The sequence below is a fragment of the Chlamydotis macqueenii genome, chromosome Z (genome assembly GCF_036417535.1).
Source record: "Chlamydotis macqueenii isolate bChlMac1 chromosome Z, bChlMac1.mat, whole genome shotgun sequence".
Classification (NCBI taxonomy): domain Eukaryota; kingdom Metazoa; phylum Chordata; class Aves; order Otidiformes; family Otididae; genus Chlamydotis; species Chlamydotis macqueenii.
The window spans coordinates 50,896,424-50,917,794 of record NC_141593.1 but is presented as its reverse complement, the minus strand read 5'-3'; the positions used below and the strand labels follow the sequence as shown (position 1 = coordinate 50,917,794).

The 21,371-nt window shown below is 45.2% G+C and overlaps 1 protein-coding gene across 6 annotated transcripts in view; it reads left to right on the top strand.

The window, feature by feature from the left end:
* The window catches only part of ABCA1 (ATP binding cassette subfamily A member 1), a 93,309-nt gene that overhangs the window by 48,158 nt on the left and 23,780 nt on the right, over positions 1-21,371 (top strand). For 5 of the 6 annotated variants that reach the window (XM_086770234.1, XM_086770231.1, XM_086770228.1 and 2 more), the window contains 12 exons: positions 6,666-6,752; positions 11,256-11,493; positions 12,068-12,207; positions 12,897-13,013; positions 15,894-16,082; positions 16,962-17,167; positions 17,260-17,436; positions 18,033-18,255; positions 18,601-18,822; positions 19,452-19,656; positions 20,216-20,329; positions 20,815-20,986. In XM_086770234.1, coding sequence (XP_086626360.1) covers positions 6,666-6,752; positions 11,256-11,493; positions 12,068-12,207; positions 12,897-13,013; positions 15,894-16,082; positions 16,962-17,167; positions 17,260-17,436; positions 18,033-18,255; positions 18,601-18,822; positions 19,452-19,656; positions 20,216-20,329; positions 20,815-20,986 — 2,090 coding nt within the window. The remainder of the gene's footprint in view (positions 1-6,665; positions 6,753-11,255; positions 11,494-12,067; positions 12,208-12,896; positions 13,014-15,893; positions 16,083-16,961; positions 17,168-17,259; positions 17,437-18,032; positions 18,256-18,600; positions 18,823-19,451; positions 19,657-20,215; positions 20,330-20,814; positions 20,987-21,371) is intronic. The other variant, XM_086770232.1, reaches the window with a different exon arrangement.

Below are 21,371 nucleotides of genomic sequence, written 5' to 3'. Positions count from 1 at the left end.
GTTTGTCTGGGTGACTTCAGTGATGTTTTGTTGTAGGTCCACAATATTGGGTAAAATACAAAAGTTTGAGGAAGTTAGTGCTGCAAATATCAGTAGAGAGAAGAAGGGACCACAGAACCCACTCTGTTAGCCACTAAAACAAACACTCTGTCTACTGTGGAAGAAACAAACACTTTGGCTGTGTGAGTTTCCAAATTTGATGAGCCTTTTAGGACCAAAAGTCATGTACCACGTACTTGGCTTTGTCCCCAGCTGAAGAGGGTTGTTATCAAGTACTGGAGTCATATTACTTTCTGCACAGTGTAGAGCAGTCAGTTGCTTCTCTCCACAGCTCTCCTTCTGTTTTCTACTTGTCCTCAGTCTGCATTTTTTCTTTCCTGCTGGAAGAGCAAGATAATCATAAGCATTAAGAGCTGAAGTGAGGTAACAGCACTGAAATTGTCCCCATAACAAAGATGTGCTGTTTGAAAAGGAATGGCTATAAACAGTTTCTTGTGTGAAGTTAGATGTATATGCATGCATTTACTTCGATTCATAGATGCTAGAATTTTGGGGACTCAAGAGGATGAAAATAGCTGGCTATAGTACAACTAAGTATTGGTGTTCTGGGCCCTCTGGAGATTGTCTTGCATTTCTCATTTATGGAAGGCTCTACAACTTAGCTGACAGAAGCAGGTACTGAGTGTATCTGTGTTGTTACATCTATATTTATTGTTTGTTGGTGAAAGCAAGCCACTCTGTGCCACTTGGTGACAATAAAGTAGATTAAGATGTGCAATTTTGGGAGACTTCTGAAAAGCTGGCTTATTATCTTGACTTCAGAAGGCAAAAAGCTCAAGTGCTGAAGCCAGCAGTTCTAAATGTGCTGTGTATTATACACTGTCTTGTAAAGCTCCACAGTTCTCTTCAGAAAAATGTCACAGGCTGCCCTCTAGTTAAGCTAGTAATGCATCAGTGAGTGAAATAAAAACCAACTGGCTTCAATGTGGGCAGGCAAAATGAATACATTAACTCTAGGATCATGACCAACACGTTTGAAACTTAGTGTCTTTGAAGGCTAAAAAGTGCCTTGACCTGCAATAACATCTTTGAACAAAGAGGGAACTTTCTATTCATGAACAAAGGAGGCTTTTGACATAACTTATCATTAAAGGCACTGTAGATCAAGTCTTGGGCATGCACACTGAAGCTAGCATGCGCCATATCTACTACAGAGCCTGTAAACCAATGCCAACAATTTGCCCAGAGATTTATTTTTAAGTTATTTGCTTAATCCCTTTGTACTTCACAGCATGGCATTTCAGTAAGTAACAGTAGGGGACAAATCAAATGCAGGAACAATAGCAATTTGCAGACAGGTTTTTGGCTCATGTAATGGGACCTAGGCTCCACAGGTTGCGGCATTCTGTGATATGTGGAGAAGCAGCATCTTAATATGATGAAGTCAGTACAATTGGGGTGAAAAGGACTTGCAACTGTGTGCAAGAACTGTGTGAATTCAACACAAAGGGCCTGAATAATAAAATGGGAGGTTTTACTACTCAGGTATCTGAACGGTAGAGTGGCTATAGCTTCTTAAACTATCTTAATCCAGAAGACTCAGGCCAGCGTCCACTTGCTTGTTCCTGCCTACGTGCATTCCTGTTTGTTCCGTCTGCAAGATGATGCAGTAAACTGCATCACAGAATTGATCCTGGGTTGGAAGTGACTGACCTGATTGTGTGCTTATGAAAACATTTGTGCTGAAACATGAAGGGGCAAGCGCAAGTGTGTGTGGGCTGAGACTCTGACATCAACACCTGCTTCTGCTGGCTTAAAGTGTGTGTGCATTTGCAGCCTGAGGGAAACTGTAAGTGTTCTAGGTAACTCACAGCAAAACAGTAATTATTAGCAAATTATGGACAGAGTACGGTTTTAAAAAGGAAGTTGAAGAGCATGCATGGTGAAATGCATAAGCTCTAAATGTCACAGCACTGTTAAGGAAATTTTTCAAAAAGAAGGGGAAAAAATAAACCCTTTTCTTCACATATCTGCTCATCAGTTCTATCCAGAACAGCTTGAGCATTGCCCAAAGTGCAATAGTACAGTTAAGACAAATAAAGACTTGAAATTAAAATTTTCCACTAGGATTTCTAGCTCTGCCACTGATCATTCGTATTACTTCAATTTAGCTTGCTCTGTAGGATGAGAACATAGAGCTAAGCACAGAAAGGCATGGTAGGGAGGTTAAAGTGTGTCTTTTTCTTATATAAGAACAGATTTGAGGTGGGCTGTTTAGGTCAAAATCTAGCAGAATATCTGGGAGTGATCACAGGCAGAGGGCCAGCTTTCCTTCTTGACTGAGTATTCGCTCCACTAGAAGCAACAACTATTTCAAAAAGCCAAATTCCCTTTTCCAGGTCCCATGTCTTAATCTTCACCCATTCTCTTGAACCCTTTTTGGCCAACGATACGTACTGCGCAGCATAGGAGACATCTTGTACAAACTCTTTGTGGACACATCTTCTCGAGGTTTACCTTGCCTTGGGTGTAGTCAATGACACTGTGAGGCAGGAGAAGCTGGTTTGAGAACAGCAGTGAAACAATACCTCTAACTGCATGCACACAAATCTCCTTTTCAGCTTTCTTCTTGTGCTAGGCCAGCAGTTGTCCTGTAGAAGAACTACACAGTTTGGGAAAACGTACAGGCACCTCTAGTTAACAAGAGCAATGGCAGTAAGTCAGAGGTGTCCCACTGGACTGGGGGTGTGATGGGTGGGGACTGTTTTATTTCACCAAAAAAAAACCTGTCTGTGGCACAGCTTTCCCTTTGCAAATCTCCCCACTTTTGAAAACTGTTTGGGGGCAGGGTTAAATGACAAAGACAATTCACATTGGTCTTGTAGGATTTAATCTCTGCAGTGCTGCTTAAGAAGGGCTTTGCCACACTCACTTCCAGTGGTGTGGGTCTGTAATAAGCCATAAATATGTTGTGGCTTGTGTACTGTAGTGGTCCTTGAAGGACTGTGGGGTAGGCATATGAAAATATGTTTTTCTCCGTTTGTAATATGGGTGACATTTTGTCATATGGTTAGCATGAACTAAGCATTGAATAATAAATGCATTGAAGTTGAAAAATGGCTTTAGAAAAGGTCTCTTAATGTAAATACATGCTGCAACTGAACTTGTGGCTTTCCTTGCTCTTTTTAGAGCATTTTCAGTCAAGCACAATGATATCATGCTTTTAAGCAGCTGTGCTTTGGGACTTCCACTCCCAGGAAACAAAAGCAGAAGCTTAAAGCACATGATTTTTCTGCAAAGTTCAGTGTAAAGTTTCTGCTAAGATCAGTATAAATTTGTAATAACTATTTCAAAGCAAACAGGGCAGAGTGGTCTCATTAGGCAGAAACAATTAGCTGTGTGATGTAGACAGTAGCTGAATTTTGTTATGACCTCCAAACACTTCAAACACCTGCATTCTCCTGCATGTTAAAGAAAGAGTCATCCATCCCTTCTTGCAGGAGCTGACAGGTGAACTTATTCAAGGCTTATCTTGACTGTACAGTCAACTTTAGGTATCTCAAATATTTATTTCTATTTCAAGTTTTATATCATGCACATACAAACAGAATCCATTCAGTGCAATCTATATCTCAAGAGTGTTGTGGTGTTGGCTGCCCCAAAAGACAAGTCTAGATGAAGGTATGACTTGCCAGCCAGTAACGCAGTAGTTGTACAGGGCAATTCTGTTCAAAACCTCCTAGAACTTTGTCTTTCTGCAGTTTGCCTAGAGAGGACAGGTGACTTTTTTGCTGTATTTCACCAGAAAATAAGTCATTGCTCTCCCTGCCCAAGATTTAGTGCAGATGCCTACGAAAGACACTCTACTGGTGGGTCCAATCTTACTGGAGCTGCCCTGAATCTAGAGGCTCTTATAAATGTAATTAACTACTTTAAGTGAGCTACTGCAAAGAGTTGTCTTCCAGGGAAATTAATAATATGCTAATCTGTACAAAGAATACAGGCCCTTCGTGACTGATTTTTGTCATTGTCTCTGGAGATGTGACTTGTGAGAGGCTGCCTAAGTGGGCTTTAGGATGCAAAGAGTGGTGGTAAAGACAGCAAAATTTCCTCTGTAGCCATGGCATCCTTGCAAGCTCCAGTGAGAAATGAATTTGGAGTGTTGTGAACTTGTTAGGGAATAAAGGGCTGGGTAGTAAGGCATGAAAGAATAGGTGAGTTCTCCCCACGTTTCAGGTTAAGATTTGTAATCTCCTTGAATCACGTAAGGCTTGCGTACTGGGTCAGACCAAAGTCCTGTTCAGCTCAATGTCCCATGAGTGCAAGTTCATCAGTGGCTCATAATGGAGGCATGTGAAAGAATGCAGGTGTGAGGCGAGCGTACAATAACCCTTCCTCAATGTAATGTCCTATTCTTCAGTAGCTTGCAACTCAGACTTTCTCAGCTGCTACTGGGATCTTGGTGTTTAATAGCACTTGGTATGCTTTTTTTTACTTGAATGAGCTCTCCTAAGTCTTTCTCAAACACCCATTAAGTTTTGGTACCTTCAGCACTGCACAGTATTTGCAGAAGTTATCTGTTTTGACTCAGTTCTGTGTGCAGTAGCTCCTTTAGTCTGTTTTAAACTGATCTTTTTACTGTAGTCCTGTATGATGAGACGCAGTGAGTACTCATCCCCTGTTCCTATTCTCCGTCCCACATGTAATTCTACAGACCTCTGTCATAACCTCTGTTTGTCATTACAGGTCCCATTGGAAGAACTGTCGTCTATTGTTCTTCCTTCGGAAGCTGTTCTTATCTTGAATCATACTTGTGCCTTTTTTCTGTACTTACATTCCTTCAGTGATGGAGGACACAAAATTGCACATAGCACTTGAGAACTGGGATTGCACCATGGATTTATATTGATGTTGATGCATCTTATCACTCTAGCTCTAAGATCTCACTTTCCAACTGGCAGTAACTAGTTCAGAGCCATCAAATGGTATCTTAACGCGAAACTGTCTTCTCCCTATGTACTTTTCTTTGCAGCACTGAATTTTGTCTGGCACTTTGTAACGGTGTGTCAGCATGAGGCCTTTCACTAATCCCTTGCAATTGGCTTTTGACTTTTCACTGTTCTAAACCAATTAATATCATCAGAAAACTCTTCCTCATCCACCCTGTTCCTGAATAACCTCTGAATGCAGTGCACAAAATAAATCTGTCTAGAGCTTGATGAGGTATATGGAGCTGAACAAGCACGTCTGCTGTTATGCAGACCCTAGGACTTTCTGCCTCATCTTGTTACTGAAGTGGCAGTGCAGTTATGGAGCTTTGATATTTGCTGACTATGTTTCTTTCAAGAAGGTCCTAGCCTGTGGGGAGTTTGAATTGCTTTTCCTTTAGCCTTAATGATGTGTTTTGATTTGTCTGAACCTTAAGGACTGTGTTTAGTAGAATCCATAGAAGTTATCAAGACCCTCTCTGAATTTGCAGCTGGCTCTGGCACAAGCCCTAACTGTGCACTGAGAAAAGTTAACTGGGTCTTAAATGTACTGGCAGATCAGTGGAATGGTGCCCATTTACACCAGCTAACACTGACCAGGTCTTATCACTCTCCAGCAAATCAGCTAGGACATGTGAAACCCTCCAGGCTTTGCTTCCAGAAATCACCCCAGGAAAAATGTGAAAATTAAAGCTTCAGCCCAAAAGATGTGCATGCAAATGAAGGGCCTAAGCTGTTCCTCTGTATGTCACAATGCTGTAACTTTAGCATGTTTTCAAATGCTGCAATGTCTAGCTGCTAGCATGAGTTCTTAGGAATTCATTCTAATCCTTATTCCCAAAAGAAAGATTGTGTCCAAATGTTTCCCATGCAAGATAATCCAGATATGTGAACAGAAGGGAAAGAACCCCACAAGCCATAATCCAGGCCCACCAGTTACATGTAGAGCAAATGGAAACAAGGAGTTGTCTTGTGTGACTCCCTGCCTAGAGCAAATTGTTTTCTGAAAGCTCTGCCTTCCACTTCTGGAAACCTGTCAGTCTTTCTCTTGTGATGATGGTGAGCGTCAGCTGTTTCATGGTGATAGAGTTGGGTTTTCTGCTTCAATGGAAGCTGGTAGTTTTAAAATACACCCTTGGTTTAGATAAAAAAAACTTCAAGGCCTGATGGGAGGACTTGAGTGGTGAAGATGATGTACACTGCAGGAGGAGTTCTCTATGTCTGAGCTGGTATCTGTGAAGTCCCACTTGAAAGCTTGTGTCTACTAACTGTTCTTTTCCTCCCCTGTGTAGACTTTGCATCTCCTCCTTAGGACTTGCAGGATTTCACGTCTATCCACATGCTGTTCTGTAGGTTGTGCTTGTTTTGTGACCTGGGGTGCAAGTCATCCTTTGCACTGTAAGTGTATACGCATGTATTTAGTATTTTATTGAGATAGCTCTGGTTATGGCATCTGCATACCTAACCCGTGAGGAAGAAAAGAGGTGTTCCTATTGCATTGTGAGGCATTGAAGGCCAGGTTATTTTAAGCTCAAGGTTGCCCAGAAAGCCTGTCTTCCCTATCAGGCACTTTGCCATGTAAACAGTCTTTACTACTCTTTACAAGAATGTTTACAAGAGTTTTAATTTGTTTGTGCTTTACAGTAACTTCTAGTTTCCTTCTCTCTCTTGCTGCAGAGACGAATTTCTTTAAATTCCTCCTTGCATGATCTGTCAGAAACCGTGGAAGCTTTGAGAGAGAGCCTTGGGAAGCTTATTAAAGAGGTAAGGAGTGCATTCGCATCAGTAGAACATATCACTGTGGTTACTGACTTAGCCTGCAATGAAGTACAAGAAGCACAGATCTCCTTGGTACAACTCAAAGTCAAATCACTGGCTTGTTTTGAAACTTCTCCCCATCTTACAGCCGTTCTCCCAGTGTCAGTAGAGGCAGCACACACTTTGCAGTCCTGTTGGCACTTCAAGTTACAAATATCATAGGAGTTTATCAGGTATGTGGCTAAAGATTGAGTCCTCATCGGAGGAGCAGGAATTAAGACATTTTCTGGGGCGTTTGGCTTCTCGGCAGTGGCACAACTGTTTGGCTTGCGGTACGTCTGCTGCCTAGCAGTGCCTTGCAAATTCCATGTGGAGGTTTGCCTCCTTTCTAGTTTTTTCACTCAGTTGCCAGCCATGTCAGGGTTGTTACTTGGTTGTATCTACTGGTCACTGGCTGTGGTGAAGGTATGGCATGTGGAAGAGATATTGTGGCTCTTCTAATCTAAATGAGTAGTTATACTGTCTGCTCTTTGTCTAACTGACTTTTTGGGGCAGAGATTTGTTTTCCGGTCTTTGTGGGGCAGTCAGTGCAATGGCATCACAACACTGCCTGAGAAAGGCTCTGGCAAAACATAAATAGCTATTTGTAGAGACAAAGTGACATTGTAGAGACTGCAAGCATTTGTTTTTGCAGGTGAAATGATGGATTAAGAAAAGCCCTGCATGCCTAGCATGAGTCAGAAGTCCAAAACTGGGGTGGTTTTTTTGAGCCAGAAACTTGTTATTTGCTTTTTGGCTGACTATGACTTCAAAGTGCTGCTACTAGGCAAAAACATTCTCTCCCTGAAGCAGAAATCACAACTAAACTAAACAATGCCGCTGCCTCCTCCCCTTTGCTAGTCTTCTGCCTTCACATCAGAGCGAGAGAGCTCAGAGCCGTGAACGGTAGTAACCTCCGAGAGCACGCACAAGAGTGGGTCACTTCAGGTTAGCACGTGCTCCACTCTCACGGAAGGGTTGCTGCCAGGAGCCAGCACCATGCCAGCCAACAATTCCTGGCACGCCTCCCTCCCCGAGTCCCACAGCCTGCCGCCGGGTCCCATTTACAGTGAAATTAAGATGATTCCAGGATCAGCTTCAGTTAAGACCCCGGCAGAGCTCTTGCTGCTAGCAGGGAGGCTGCCTTCCAGAGTTTGATTACAGCTGTTTCCCGTTACGTCACTTAAGCTTGCCTTTTTTTTTTGTCTGGGATAAAAATAATTGAAACCGTGTGATGTTCAGTTTGCTGATGTGGCCAAAAGTGTCCCAGGGTAATGTGCCTTTTGCTTGGCAGCTGTTTTGGGTAGGACTACCTTTTATTCTGCCTTATTGCTGTGCAAACAAAGGCAGCTTTTTCCTCTGCATACAGCGTGAGCTGTTCCAGATGGCTTGACCGAAAGTTACTTCTTATTGTCTGACAGGCTGATTTCTGTGTGAAAAGGAGGGACTTGCTCCCTTGTTTTGAAGGGCAGCGGCTTGGGGGAGTGGAGAGAACTATTGTTTGTACCATGTCTAGGAGCCTTTCTAGCAAGGAATTTCAATTAGAAAATGGTCTGAGCAAAATATTTCTCTGAGTATGGGGATTGATGGGATCTATGTCCCTGTGCTCTTTAAATGATTAAACACCAAGAGCAAGGGCAACCATTAAGAAGCACTCAGAGAGCCAGGTCAAATGTCTGGGAGAATAAATAGCTCAATAACCCTTCACGCGTGAGACCCTTGTTTCCAGGGGTGTGAACAGAGCAACTCTGGATGACAATTTTAGAGTTGTTGGTGTCAAAGATGGAACAAAGCTCCTTGTTCAAACTGTTTTAAAATTATATGTAAAAATGTATTTGCTAATGTAATCCCTCTGTGAGGGGTTAACGCATCATACATTTACAGGAATTAGCTGCACTTCCTATTTGTGTACCTTTCCTGTCGCTATGGTACTTTAGCTAACGCAGTTGACTTTTTGCTGAGGAAAAATCAGCTGTTTTACCTAAGGTACCAAAAACTCCCCAAGGGGTCCCTTTGAATTGGACACTGGAACTACCACACCTGAAACGCAGCCTTGGCCATTTGGGTGAGGAATCATCAAATCCAAAAAGCCACATAAGCATGTGTAATCAACAAAAGCTGTTGTGTGGCTTTTTTTTTTCCGTTTTTTTTTTTTCATTCATGTCTCATGGTGCCGGTGTCCTGTCAGTCACCCTAAACCTATGGAGCCAAATTGAGTGGCACCAGGGTGCAGACAAAGGCAGTAGAGAGGAAATGAAAGGACACTTGAAGCAGTCGCTCTGGACACATGTACTGGATCCCCAGGCTTTAGCTGTTCTCACAGCTGTCTTCCGTCATATCAATGTCATGTGTTTTCAGGCAGCTAAAAATAGAGGCTCCTTGAGTGTGTGACACATAGTAGCTGTTGTTTAGCATTAAGAATTTTTGTCCAGATGTTGGCATGTCTAAAGCATTCACAGTGCTACAGATGAACAACCAGGGTAAGGTTTGCCTCTCAGTGTAAGGCCAGAGACTCTGGGGTGTGCTTTCCTTGGGTGAATTTGGATTTAATTGCTCCAGCACACCATCGCTTTCTGCACTGTTGCTGGCTGGCTTTGCCAGCTGCCCTAGACATTGGTTATCTGCATTTTATTTAAACAGAGGTGACAGACCCAATACACGGTGAGCAAAACTGGCAGATGGTCTTTAACTCTTGCCATTGTCTCTGGAAGCAGGGCAGTTGGGCTACAGCATCTAAAGTTGTCTCTGAGATGCAACTGATGAGCAGTTACAAACAGGTGTCTCTGCAGCTCTGCTTGCCCTTATTAGTGCATGTTGCTCTTCTGGGCAGCACAGCAAGAACATCCAAATTAATGTCACCTGACAGTACCAGTCAAGGAATCAGATCAAATGCTAGAAAATATTTTAAAAGGGATAGAGAACCAGCTGTAAGATGCTACCGTGACATTATATAAAACTGTAGATTGTCCTCCTGTTTGATATGAGATACAATTCTAGGCTGTTCTTTTCCAAAGAAAGGATAGCAGAACTGGAAAAAGCTCAGGGAAGGGCAATTAGGACTCTTAGAAGTGGAAAGGCTTTCACAGAAGGAACAAGGGAATAGGCTGGGGCTGGGACTTGTCAGCTTGGAAAAGAGATGAGCTGGGGATATGGCAGAGATCTATAGAGTTGAGTGGCCCAGAAAAAAGAGAGAGATTGAATGTTCACTGTCTCTTCCAGTGCAAAAAACATGGCACCAAATGGAGTTAACTATAGCTAAGTTAAGGTGAGGGGAGAGAACATTCTTTCCAGTGATGTGCCGGATGTTAAATAGTTGTGGATGCTCAAAACTCCTAAGAGTTTACCATGGAAAAAAATCATTGAGGGTTAGGAAATGGAAATTCCCTAAGCTGGAAATAAATGGAAGCTGGAAAGTTACTTGGGGGAAATATCCTACATTCTTGCCCTTGCCTTACTTTTTCCTAACATCCACCTATTGTCACCATCACAGAGCTTACTGAGGTAAACAGACTTCTAGTCTGTATGGATACATCTCTGCTGATGTTCTTACATCTCCAGACAGGGAGTCTGAGAGCAATGTTTGAGTGTAGCATGAAACCAGTGTTGTGGAGGTGCATTGCTTTTTCTGTTGTGGTGATCTTGGCCATGCTTCTGAGTATGGCAACATTAATGCAATGAGTGTCTCAGGCTGAGCGCCTGGTGCTTTTCTTCATGACATATTGCACGTAGATGCTTATGCCTGACAAATAAGTCTGGAGATACCAATCATCCTGGCCAGTTGTGCGTTGTCACCTTGAGCCTGGTGTCAGGCCGGCTGGGCAGGAGAAGGCTCCTTGCTGTGGCTGGCTGCGTGCACAGCTCATGCTGTGATCAGGCTCTAGGCTGTGGCTGGGTTTGTTTTCAAGAGTTTTCTGAGAATGTTATTGCAACAGGGCAGGGAGGTGCTGGGGTAAGGATAAGAGATACCTATTTAGGAGGAGGTCAAACTGACTGCCTGGTGTAATTCAGTGGAGGCTTGCTGCCCTTGGTGGAGTTGTGCCAGGTGATGCTACTGGGGCCTGTAGCTCATCCAGCCTGTATCCCATGAGCTACACTCTGTCTTCTGACTCAGTGCACCCCAGTGCAGCTGATGGTGGGGCTCCACTGGAATGTGAACCATTGTGCAACAAGGAAGAGAGGAAACTCCCACGTGAGAGGACATGTAGGGTAGGAATCGCATACAGCACTGGAGGAGAAAACTTAAGAATAAAGAGCTTGGCAAGGCCACATTCTTTGTGCATGCACAGAAGAGACTTTCCTCTACATTCTCCTACTGTGCTTTCCTTGGTCTTTGATGTTGATGTTGCATTCAAGACGATTCTCATTTGTTCAAAAACAGATATGTGATTTGAAAAAGAGTGGCAAGATCTTCTCCTTTCACTAATCCTGTTCCTATCCCTGCTTCCACTTTTCTCCCACCTACCCCTTCAGTTGCTGAGCATGAAGAGCTGGAGTGATATGAGACAAGAGGTGATGTTCCTAACCAATGTGAATGCCTCAGACTCCTCTACACAGATCTACCAGGCTGTGTCACGCATTGTGTGTGGCCATCCCGAAGGTGGAGGGCTCAAAATTAAATCCCTTAACTGGTATGAGGATAACAATTACAAAGCACTGTTTGGAGGCAACAGCACTGAAGATGAAGCTAACTTCTATGATAACTCCACAAGTAAGTGTAACCCTGGCGTGGCCTAAGGCCCCATCTGCTTCGTAGTTGTCATCACTAGTGTTTCCCAGACTTCCTTACATGTCCCGAGGGGCAGCATACCTTCTGCTGTTTCAGAAAGGCATGCATGTGCTGCCTCCTGCACATGCCCTTAAGGCCAGTGAGGATATCAACATGCACGGGGTTCTCAGGGGCCTTGTCCACGGAAGGCTATGCAGAGGACCTCCTTCATGGGGAGAAGGAGCACAGTCATGTGCAGCCTTTGGAAATCTGACCTTTTCTGGACAAATTTTGCTTGTGCCATGCGTCGGGGCTGTGGGAATGGTGCAGAACTAGCAGTGTGGCTCGTAATGCTGGAAGCTACATGTGTGCTCCATGTTTGCTGGGTGGACCATGGAAGCTTGGTCTGAAAGGGGCTTTTTGTAGAGCTTTGCAGTTAAAGAAGGGTTTTTGTTGTCTGACAAATGCTGCGCTTTCAGCTGTGACTGTCCTTAAAGCCCACACAAGTAGAGGGCATATGCCTTCCACAATTGTCACCATGCTGTTCAGCTACTCACCCTTGTCCTGTCCTCCTCAGCACCCTACTGCAATGAGCTGATGAAGAACCTGGAATCCAGCCCGCTTTCCAAGATTATCTGGAGGGCTTTGAAACCCTTGCTCATTGGGAAAGTCTTGTACACTCCAGACACACCAGCCATAAGGAAGGTCATGGCTGAGGTAACTCTAGCCCTATCTTCTGATATGTGGAGTGAGGTATGTTCTCTGTCTGTGCAGCTTAGCTACTCTGTGTTAAATCTGGCCCAAACACAAGCTTAGAAAGGACTGCCTGCAAAGCACAGCCTCCCAAATCTCTCATTTCCATGCACTTGCTGTGGAAGGCTCAAGGAGAAAAGGCCAGGCTGAACTATTTTTCTAGACTTGGCTGGAAGCTTTCCTGGTGGTGCTCTTTGATTGTCTGCAGGCTTTGCATCTCTGATGTGGAGTGGGGAAGAACTTGATAAGCCTTTAAGTGTCCTTCTTCTCTTCCACTGCAGGCTAGTCAGTGGGTTCTTAATCATTTCCGATTGTGGTTTGCCTAATGTGCTGTCTAATTCCCCGAGCTCCCTCAGCAAGATTCTTCTAGCACATCGGGAGGGGCTGCCTCTGTGTTCCCTTCATCTCCAAGGCAGAGTCATCCTCCACCAAGCCTTGAAAGGCAGTACTCAGCCACAGGCATCCACAGTCCCTACTGTTGTTTTCCTTCAAAGTGCACTTAATTTTCCCTGTTCTGGTCCTTATGAAGCTGAGCTGCTGTTTGAATATAAGCAATACTCAGTACTTCACTTGACAGGTCAATGCACCCTCTTAGCCTGCACGGGATCTCTGCCAGCTTTTGGAAATAACCTTCCTCTCCTTTTTGCCGACAGGTGAACAGGACGTTCCAGGAGCTGAGTGTGTTTCGTGACCTCGGGGGGATGTGGGAGGAGATAAGCCCAAAGATTTGGACATTTATGGAAAGTAGTCAGGAAATGGATCTCATTCGGGTCAGTATGCTGTCCTTGCCAGAACCACCACTGTAGTCTTCTGCAATAAGTGATGAAATATTTATTTTAGTGCTTCAGTGCTGAGCTGTGCAGATAAATAATATGGATGGGACCCTTTCTTGAAACACATTGTGATTGTGCCAATCTTGCATTATGCTTGGCATTCCTTCCTTCATGTAACAACCTGCTGCAAAGAGTAGCAGTGCATGTTTAATGTCCATTTCTAATCTGCCTCTTTGGGGAAATGGGCTGTTTCTTCCACGATTGCTGCCATAATGCAATACGAGTCTCTGGCTTGGGGTATTTTTGCCAACTGGGGACCTGTTGGGTTGGTGACATGTTCAGCTCCCTGGGCACTTCTCAACAACAGTGCTCTCATGACAGCAGCAAAGCAAGCCGTCGTATATCTAGATCAGATCCTGGGAGGTGCCAGGTGGCCTCAGACCCCATTGTGTACAATAGGAATCGAATGTTTATCATGCTAGAACTGGACCTAGATGCCTGGCAGTAATTTGGCACAAGTCTTGTAAAAACTTAATTTGGAGTTGCATAGTACACTTAATTTAGTAATACTCAGATGCTCATGGGAGAAGAGCAAACATCACCCTACGGCTGATTGCTTCATAAAGTGCCATGCTTTCTAGACCCTGAAGAAGGGGCTGGGAGTCTTGTTCAGGTTTGACAGGCTTTCTGCTAGCCTGTTGGCTCCCTGGAGCGTTGTGCCAGGTGTTAGACCTGCATCTGCTGAAGTGGCTTAGTTCACTGTTCCTTCCCTCAGGTGCAGCTCTGAGGGGTGGATCTTTGCATCCTGTGCTGATGTCTTTGGAAGCACAATGATGTAAAGCACTTTTCCTGCGCTGTCTGCAAGGCAGCTGGTTGAGTATCGTAGGGCAGCTGTTATACAGAGGCTTCCCTGGGTCTTTTGAGCCTTGGAGTTCATTCCTTGTTCACCCCAATGTAATGCTGTGCTAAATAGTTTCTAACTTTCCCTGTTGCACTTCCCTATCAACATGACATACTAGAGGGTCAGAGACATAATTTTCAACATTCCCATGCATCAGGGATTTGAGAATCAGGGCCACCAACAGTATATTGAACTGTTTGCAGAGAGTGCAGGTAGAAAATCAAGGCTTGGATGTTGGTTTGCAGTCGTGTCCTTTGAAAAATGAATGTTGCTGCATTTTTTTAAATTTGTTTTTAAGCTAGCCTTGGGCTTTTCTGCTTTTGTATTTTATGCTTCTTATTAACCCTGCTGGCTCAGGTAGTTAATTCTTGATCTTCCCAGCAGTCTAGTCTCCTCCTCTGTATTGCGCAGTAGCAGGGGTTCGTATGTTATCACCTGTTGAGTTCACAAAAGCAGGAGTACTTCTCTGTCAAAGCCTGGGAAGCTCTCAGGCAGCATCCTGTTCAGTTTAGAGGTGCAGCAGCAATCACTTGTACATGAATAGGCTGAAACATAGAGTTGCCTGTTTGTGGCTTCTTTCAAGGGGAAGTCGATCCTTTGCTGTTTGTTAGCCACAGAGGCTGCAATGCTGCTGGATGACTGCTATCACCTCCCAGCTTTCTGGGTTGTGCAATGTTTGGTGTATTGCTTCCTGCTGAAGAAGAGGAAGGTGCTTTGCTTGCCCATCTCTGGCACTTCCAGCTTGATGCTAACACAGCTGCTAACTTCAAGGAGGACAACATGTGTCCCTGGAGTTAAGGAGCTTTAATGTTGCCACTGAACATGATGAGGCTGAGCCCCTTCCCTGCTGGCAAGGTGCCCTTCCTGCTGGGAAGGGTGAGGTGAGCCAACCTTGGGAGATCAAATGTGAAGAGAGCACAGTGTAGCTGATCCCTGTTTGCTCAGATTTCCCTTTTGCACGTTGCTTGGCCTGCTGTTTTCCCAGTTCGCAATGCTGTTTTTGTTAACTGTGTGACCCATTACTTTCTGGTTTGCTGGTAACAGCAGAGTGTTGGGAAGCTTCTCACCTCTTTGTTCCATTCTTTGTTCTGGCAGAAAATCTATTTCCTGTTTTATTAGTTAGGATTTTTACATTTTTCTCTTATGCAGAGTGTTTTGTTCTCTCCCCTACTTCAGTTCAACTGTGTTCTTTACAATTAATGCTTCCCTCCTGCCTGCCCTTATATTGTCTATTCAGAGGACTGTTTTTTGCTTGAATGCCAGGTGCTTCTTCCTGGACTGCACTCGTGTCGGGTGTTGTGCATACTTGTAGCAGGGCAATAGCCCGTCCTCAGAAAGCTAGCAGCTAAGCCAGGTGAAAAAAGCACTATCCCAGATAAGAGAACAGAGAAGCAGGACAGCTATGGCTGTACAGGGCTGCTTCAGCCAGCCCTGATAGCGCAATAGGAAAATATGTAAGAAAAGCCAGCTGGCCTCTGGCGCTGGTATTTCTGCTCAGCACTGTTACAGTTCAGCCTCCAGCCACGGCACAGCCCTTATCCATCCCAGCCAGGAGCAGAAGATTTTTCTGAGAGCGGTTAGCCGAGCTTGGCAACCACCATCAGCCAAATGCATTTCTCCTGAAGGCACACTTCTCTCTTCCCTGCTTTGCTGATGCAAGACCTGATTTGCAGTGTGGGATGCAGTGCTGTGCGTGGCTCTCTGCTGCCCTCTCCTTGGGAAACGAGTGGCGGGACGTGGAGGCGGCCAGCCAGCCTGCAAAGCACACCCCATAGTGTATACTGGGGGGAGGCACATTCTTTGCAATGGGAGGGTAAGAGGAAGGACCCCACCATTCTGATCTTCTCGGTATGGCAGAGGGACTCTCCCTGCACCTTTTCAAAAGGCATTTTTCCCAGTAGTACTCATTTTCATGAAGAGAGAAGATCTAACAATTCTCAACAACTATTTCTCCTTTGAAAACAAAATATCTGCAGACACTGCTGAAAGGCAAGGCTCTCTGGGACCTGCACTTGCCATCTTCGAACTGGACAGTGGAGGACGTTGCCCGTTTCCTGTCAAACCATCCAGAGGACTTTGGGACAGCAAATGGTTCTGTATATACCTGGGTGGATGCCTTCAATGAGACAGACAGGGCTATCCAGACCATCTCTCGCTTCATGGAGGTGAGATCCTACCTAGTGTGAGCAAGGAGCTGGGGGAGGGCAGCAGCTTGGTCTCCACTGTGTGGTGGGGTGTTCCTGGAAAGGGAAGACAGATGTTCCTCGGTCCATTTTCTGTAAGTGACTAGGCTTTAGTAGGGCTGAGTGCACAGCACGTTAGAAAACACCATTTATTCAGATGCCTAAATATAGATACAGGAACCTAACTGTAGGCCTTGCTCTTGAAGCTCTTGCTTTGGCCGTTGCATGTGGTTTCCCACCCTGTTGTTACTGAGTGACTGAGAGCTGCTGCTTGCTTCAGCAGAGTAACAGCGCATATTTTGATCTGGGGTTTTAGCTGGGGACTGTGGTGAAGCTTGCAGCTGTTTTAAGCCGAGGAAGACATAGAGAATAAAGGAATTTGTTTTACTTGTTACTTGATCATCTTGGCAGATGGGTGCAAACAGAAGCAGACCTTAGCCTGTCAGGGGCCTGGTGCAGAGCCTTCGGGTCTCTCCACTGATTTTTAGAGGCTTTGAATCAGACCTAGTTTATTGGTAACAGAGCAAATAACACTATCTATAGAAACTGATGCTTGGGTAGGATTCTATAGCTAATGTTACAATGCTACCTAACCTCTTTTCAACAAAGTACCTTTACTGGGCTATTTCTCAGTGATATATTTGACTGACACGTTACCATCAAGCAGGAAAACATGATATCTCTAGTAACTTGCTGGGCTACCATAAGCCATTGCAAAATAGCTGAACACTGCAGCCTTTTATTTGGCACGGTGTTACCATTGCACTGTTTTCTTTTTTCTTCTCCCTCCCAAATCTAAACAAAGTACATTCTGGTTTGGTAACTTATCCCATAAATGCTTCCGAATTTGTCCCTGTCTAGTGTGTCAACTTGGACAAACTGGAGCCTGTGGCCACAGAAGTCCGGCTTATAAACAAATCATTGGAGCTTCTGGATGAAAGGAGGTTCTGGGCTGGCATAGTCTTCACTGAAGTAGCTCCTAACAGCATAGAGCTCCCTCAACATGTGAAATACAAGATACGCATGGACATTGATAATGTGGAAAGGACCAACAAGATCAAGGATGCGTGAGTTCTGACATGCTGCTTTAGGAACAACTTTTTATGGGGGATGCAATGATGAGGATTTTTAAAGGAAAGGTCTTGTTCCCTCGGTACAGGTACTGGGATCCTGGTCCTCGTGCTGATCCCTTTGAGGACATGCGCTATGTTTGGGGAGGCTTTGCCTACCTGCAGGATGTGGTGGAACAGGCCATCATCAGAGTGCAGACAGGCACGGAGAAGACGACAGGCGTTTATGTGCAGCAGATGCCCTATCCGTGTTATGTGGATGACATGTATGTATCCAGGCTGCTTTGAAAGCTCCCGGGAGGATCATGGCTTGGGAAGCATGGGCTCTTGTCACTTCTCAGGCATGGCTTATAGCCCTACTATCAGTTGGGTAGCAGTCTCCCTAGTGTTCCTAATCCCTGGAATTAGGACACTTGCATGGAGGATTTAGAATCTGTAATGACTCACAGAGTCCTTCCTAGGAGGAGGACTGTGTGTACAGGACTTTCAAATATGGAGTACATTCCTGAGATGTGCCCATGTCCCCAAACTCAATACAGGCAAAAACAGCACTGGAGAAAAAAGCAGAGACCTAGGCATGGGCGAGTGGAAAGAGGACAGTTGAGAGCAGTCCCGACGGAAGGCAGGTCTCTGCACTCGCTTTTCCACTGAGTGACCGTTGCGACTCCAGCTCCCACTATGGGCTGGTGATGTGCTCTAGGCCCATCAGCCTCATCCTGTGCTGATCCTCTCGTGCTGTGCACATGGGCTGCTTTGTGCAGCGGAGCCTTAGCCATCATCGTGCTCTGCTAGCCCTTGAATGGTACCTGAAGTCGCACTGATGTTTCTCACTCTGTTTCCCTGGCTCCTTTCCTTCTCTCAGATTTCTGCGTGTAATGAGCCGCTCCATGCCTCTCTTCATGACTCTAGCCTGGATCTACTCAGTGGCTGTGATAATTAAGGGCATTGTGTATGAGAAAGAAGCCCGGCTGAAGGAAACAATGAGGATTATGGGACTTGACAACGGCATCCTTTGGTTAAGCTGGTTTATTAGCAGCCTCATCCCTCTCCTGATGAGTGCAGGCCTGCTGGTGCTGATCCTTAAGGTGAGTTGACCAGTTTGATCTATGGCAGCAGAATCTAGAGCCTTGAGAGCATGCTCAGTAGTGGTCTGCACTGGCACACTGTGGAGGGGTAGTTTGTGAGTATGGGTTTACCAGCAATGTTTTGGAACAAAACGGGGCTGAGTGGCTGGAAAGAGTGGGAGGGGCTGTAGTAGATTCAGTGCTTTTGAAAAGGTGCCTCTTGTACTGCACCACTTCTGGGAAGGCTGTTGTGCAAACTCCAGCAAGCTCAGCCTCCCCTGAGCAGCAGCTCTGCAAACCTACTTGTACAAGAGCCATCTTAGAGTGCCCTTTCAAAGCCTGGTGTACCTGTTTTTTTCCTGCCAGATGGGGAATCTGCTGCCTTACAGCGACCCTAGCGTGGTGTTTGTTTTCCTCTCGATCTTCGGTGTTGTGACCATCCTCCAGTGCTTCCTCATCAGCACCATATTCTCCAGGGCCAACTTGGCAGCTGCCTGTGGGGGCATTATCTACTTCACACTGTACCTGCCTTATGTGCTGTGTGTGGCCTGGCAGGACTACATCAGCTTCTCACTCAAGATCTTTGCGGTGAGTCTTGCAAAAACTCTCCTGGGTACTGGGCCTCCACTAGTATGGCACTCAGCAGCTCTCTAGCTGGACACTAATAACAAGGGACAGAGGTGGCAATGGGAGGATGACTTTCCAGTGTAAGAGGCTGTTAGGACTGGGCTTGATGAAGAGGTTGACTGAACCTGTTAGGAGCTGCTGGGAGGGGGCTGGCTTTGATATTAGAAGTAGTTCAGCCAGACCAAGCCACCTTGATCTCTGTATGCCTCGATACTGTATCACCAGATATGCAGGCTGAAGAAATCAACTGCCTTTCCTCTGCAAAGCACTTCTTACCTGTCTGGAGAGGGTGGCTGTTAGTGATCTCTTCCCTCACCTAAGGGTCCAAAGAGCAAAGGAAAGAAATAGGGAAGCAAAGAATTCTGGGGGGTGGTCCAGCAGACTTCAGGCCTTTCTTGCTTGTTGGAACCAAGACTGAGTCTACCACTTCCTTTCTGCAAATATGGTGATGTTTTTTGGACACTTGGCTTTTCCTGTAAGGCTTCTGTACCATCTCCCTGTACCATGTCCCCACTTGTGCTAGAGCTGAGCTGCCCAGTTGAAGAGTACTTGTGAAAAACTGAATGCATGTTCATGTTTCACATTTGCAGAGCCTGTTGTCTCCAGTAGCCTTTGGCTTTGGTTGTGAGTACTTTGCACTGTTTGAGGAGCAAGGAGTTGGTGTTCAGTGGGACAACTTCTTTGAGAGCCCATTGGAAGAAGATGGCTTTAGCATCACCACATCTGCTGTCATGATGTTGTTCGACACCTTCCTGTATGGGGTCATGACCTGGTACATTGAGTCTGTCTTCCCAGGTGAGGTTTGCTTCTGAGGGAGGATCATGTCTTCACACTTATAAATGGATCCTTTCACCCTGCTCGTTTGCCAAGGTGCAAATTGGGCCCATTTTTAAGCAGAGCTGCAGAAAGGTCTTGGAGGAAAATCAGACTAGCATTACAGTAAGGTTGTTGCTGTGACTGTTGTCAGCACAGAGGCTGTGCCCCATTGTGGCAATGGCTGAGCTACTTCCAGAAGCATTGCTGCATCTGTTGCTACTGTTGCTGCATCTCAGCTATTCCCTTCTCTGAACTGCTAAGTCCACAGACCCTGCCGCAAAGGAGGAGTTGAGAGTATCAGCAGCACATGTGGCTGCTGAGCACCTTCCAGCACAGGGCTTTTAGCCCTAAAGTGAAGCTTGGGGAAAGATATCATTTACTCCCAAAGTCTGGCAGTGTCTTCATCACATAAGATCTTTTCTTAGTCCTGCCTGGCCTAGGGGCTTACTAGGGATGGAGTAATTCTCTTTTTGTCCTGAAAGCTAGTATGAGAAAAGGGATAGATTCAGGCAGGCTCATGCAATGCTTTTCTCTTTAGGCCAGTATGGGATTCCTAGGCCCTGGTACTTTCCTTTTACGAAGTCCTATTGGTTTGGTGAGGAACCACAGGACAGGCAGCACCCTCATCTTGATCAGAAGGGGCCTTCGGAAGGTAAGCAGTAGACACAGACATATTGCCTTTCTTTCTGCAATGTAGTGGTATAGTCTGCCTTTTTGAAAGGAGAGTCCGAGAACAGCTGGACTGGCATGGCTAAGGTGAAATTGGTTATCCCTTTGTTATCACATTTTGAGTATGCTGATCAGGTGGGTGTATAAAAACCCATAAACCCATGGTACTTTACCCTCTTAAGTGCAGGTGGGTACTCCAGCCTCATGGAGTTGAGAATTCCTCCCATTTGTGCTGACCCTGGTGACACTGGAGACCTCTAGCTCCTCGATGAGCCCAGTAGAGGGGAAAAGAGCTAAAGGACAACTTCTGTGGGGAGGTTCCTGTCCCTGAGGAAGAAAATTCTTCATATAGCTTATTTCTCCTTGGATCTCCACTGACTTAAGGGAATGCGATGTTTGTTAGAACTCCAACACAGCTGGTATTAAAACCTACCATATTGCTCTCTACTTTGCTCTGTTTTCTTTCAGTCTGCAAGGAGGAAGAGCCTATGCATCTGAGCCTTGGTGTTTCTATCCAAAACCTGGTCAAGGTTTATCGTGATGGCAAGAAAGTTGCTGTAGATGGTCTTACACTGAACTTCTATGAAGGACAAATCACCTCCTTTCTGGGACACAATGGAGCAGGGAAAACCACTACCATGTAAGAACAAAATAATGCTTTAAGACAGTGGGAGAAGTAACTCTGAAAACTGTGGTTCCTATCAATGTGGCAGAGGTAGCTGTACAACTGCAGTGTGCAAGCTGGTGCAGACTAGGATGCTCCACTGATTTCTGTGGAGCTCTGCTAATATACACTAGTGCAGCTGCCTCAGAAGATGAAGGGCTGAAACTAGAGGTAGCTCAGGTTGAGGCTGTGCTGAATTAAACTGCTAGCAGTATTTTTTTGTAATGCTGTTTGTAATTCTGACTTACCAGTGCAAGGAGACAGGTTGGGACTGAAAAGATGAGAAGCTTTTAGAGGGAAAAAAATACTTCCTTCAAGCAGAGTCATGTGGATGTTCTTTGATCACAGTTAAAGCCATTGG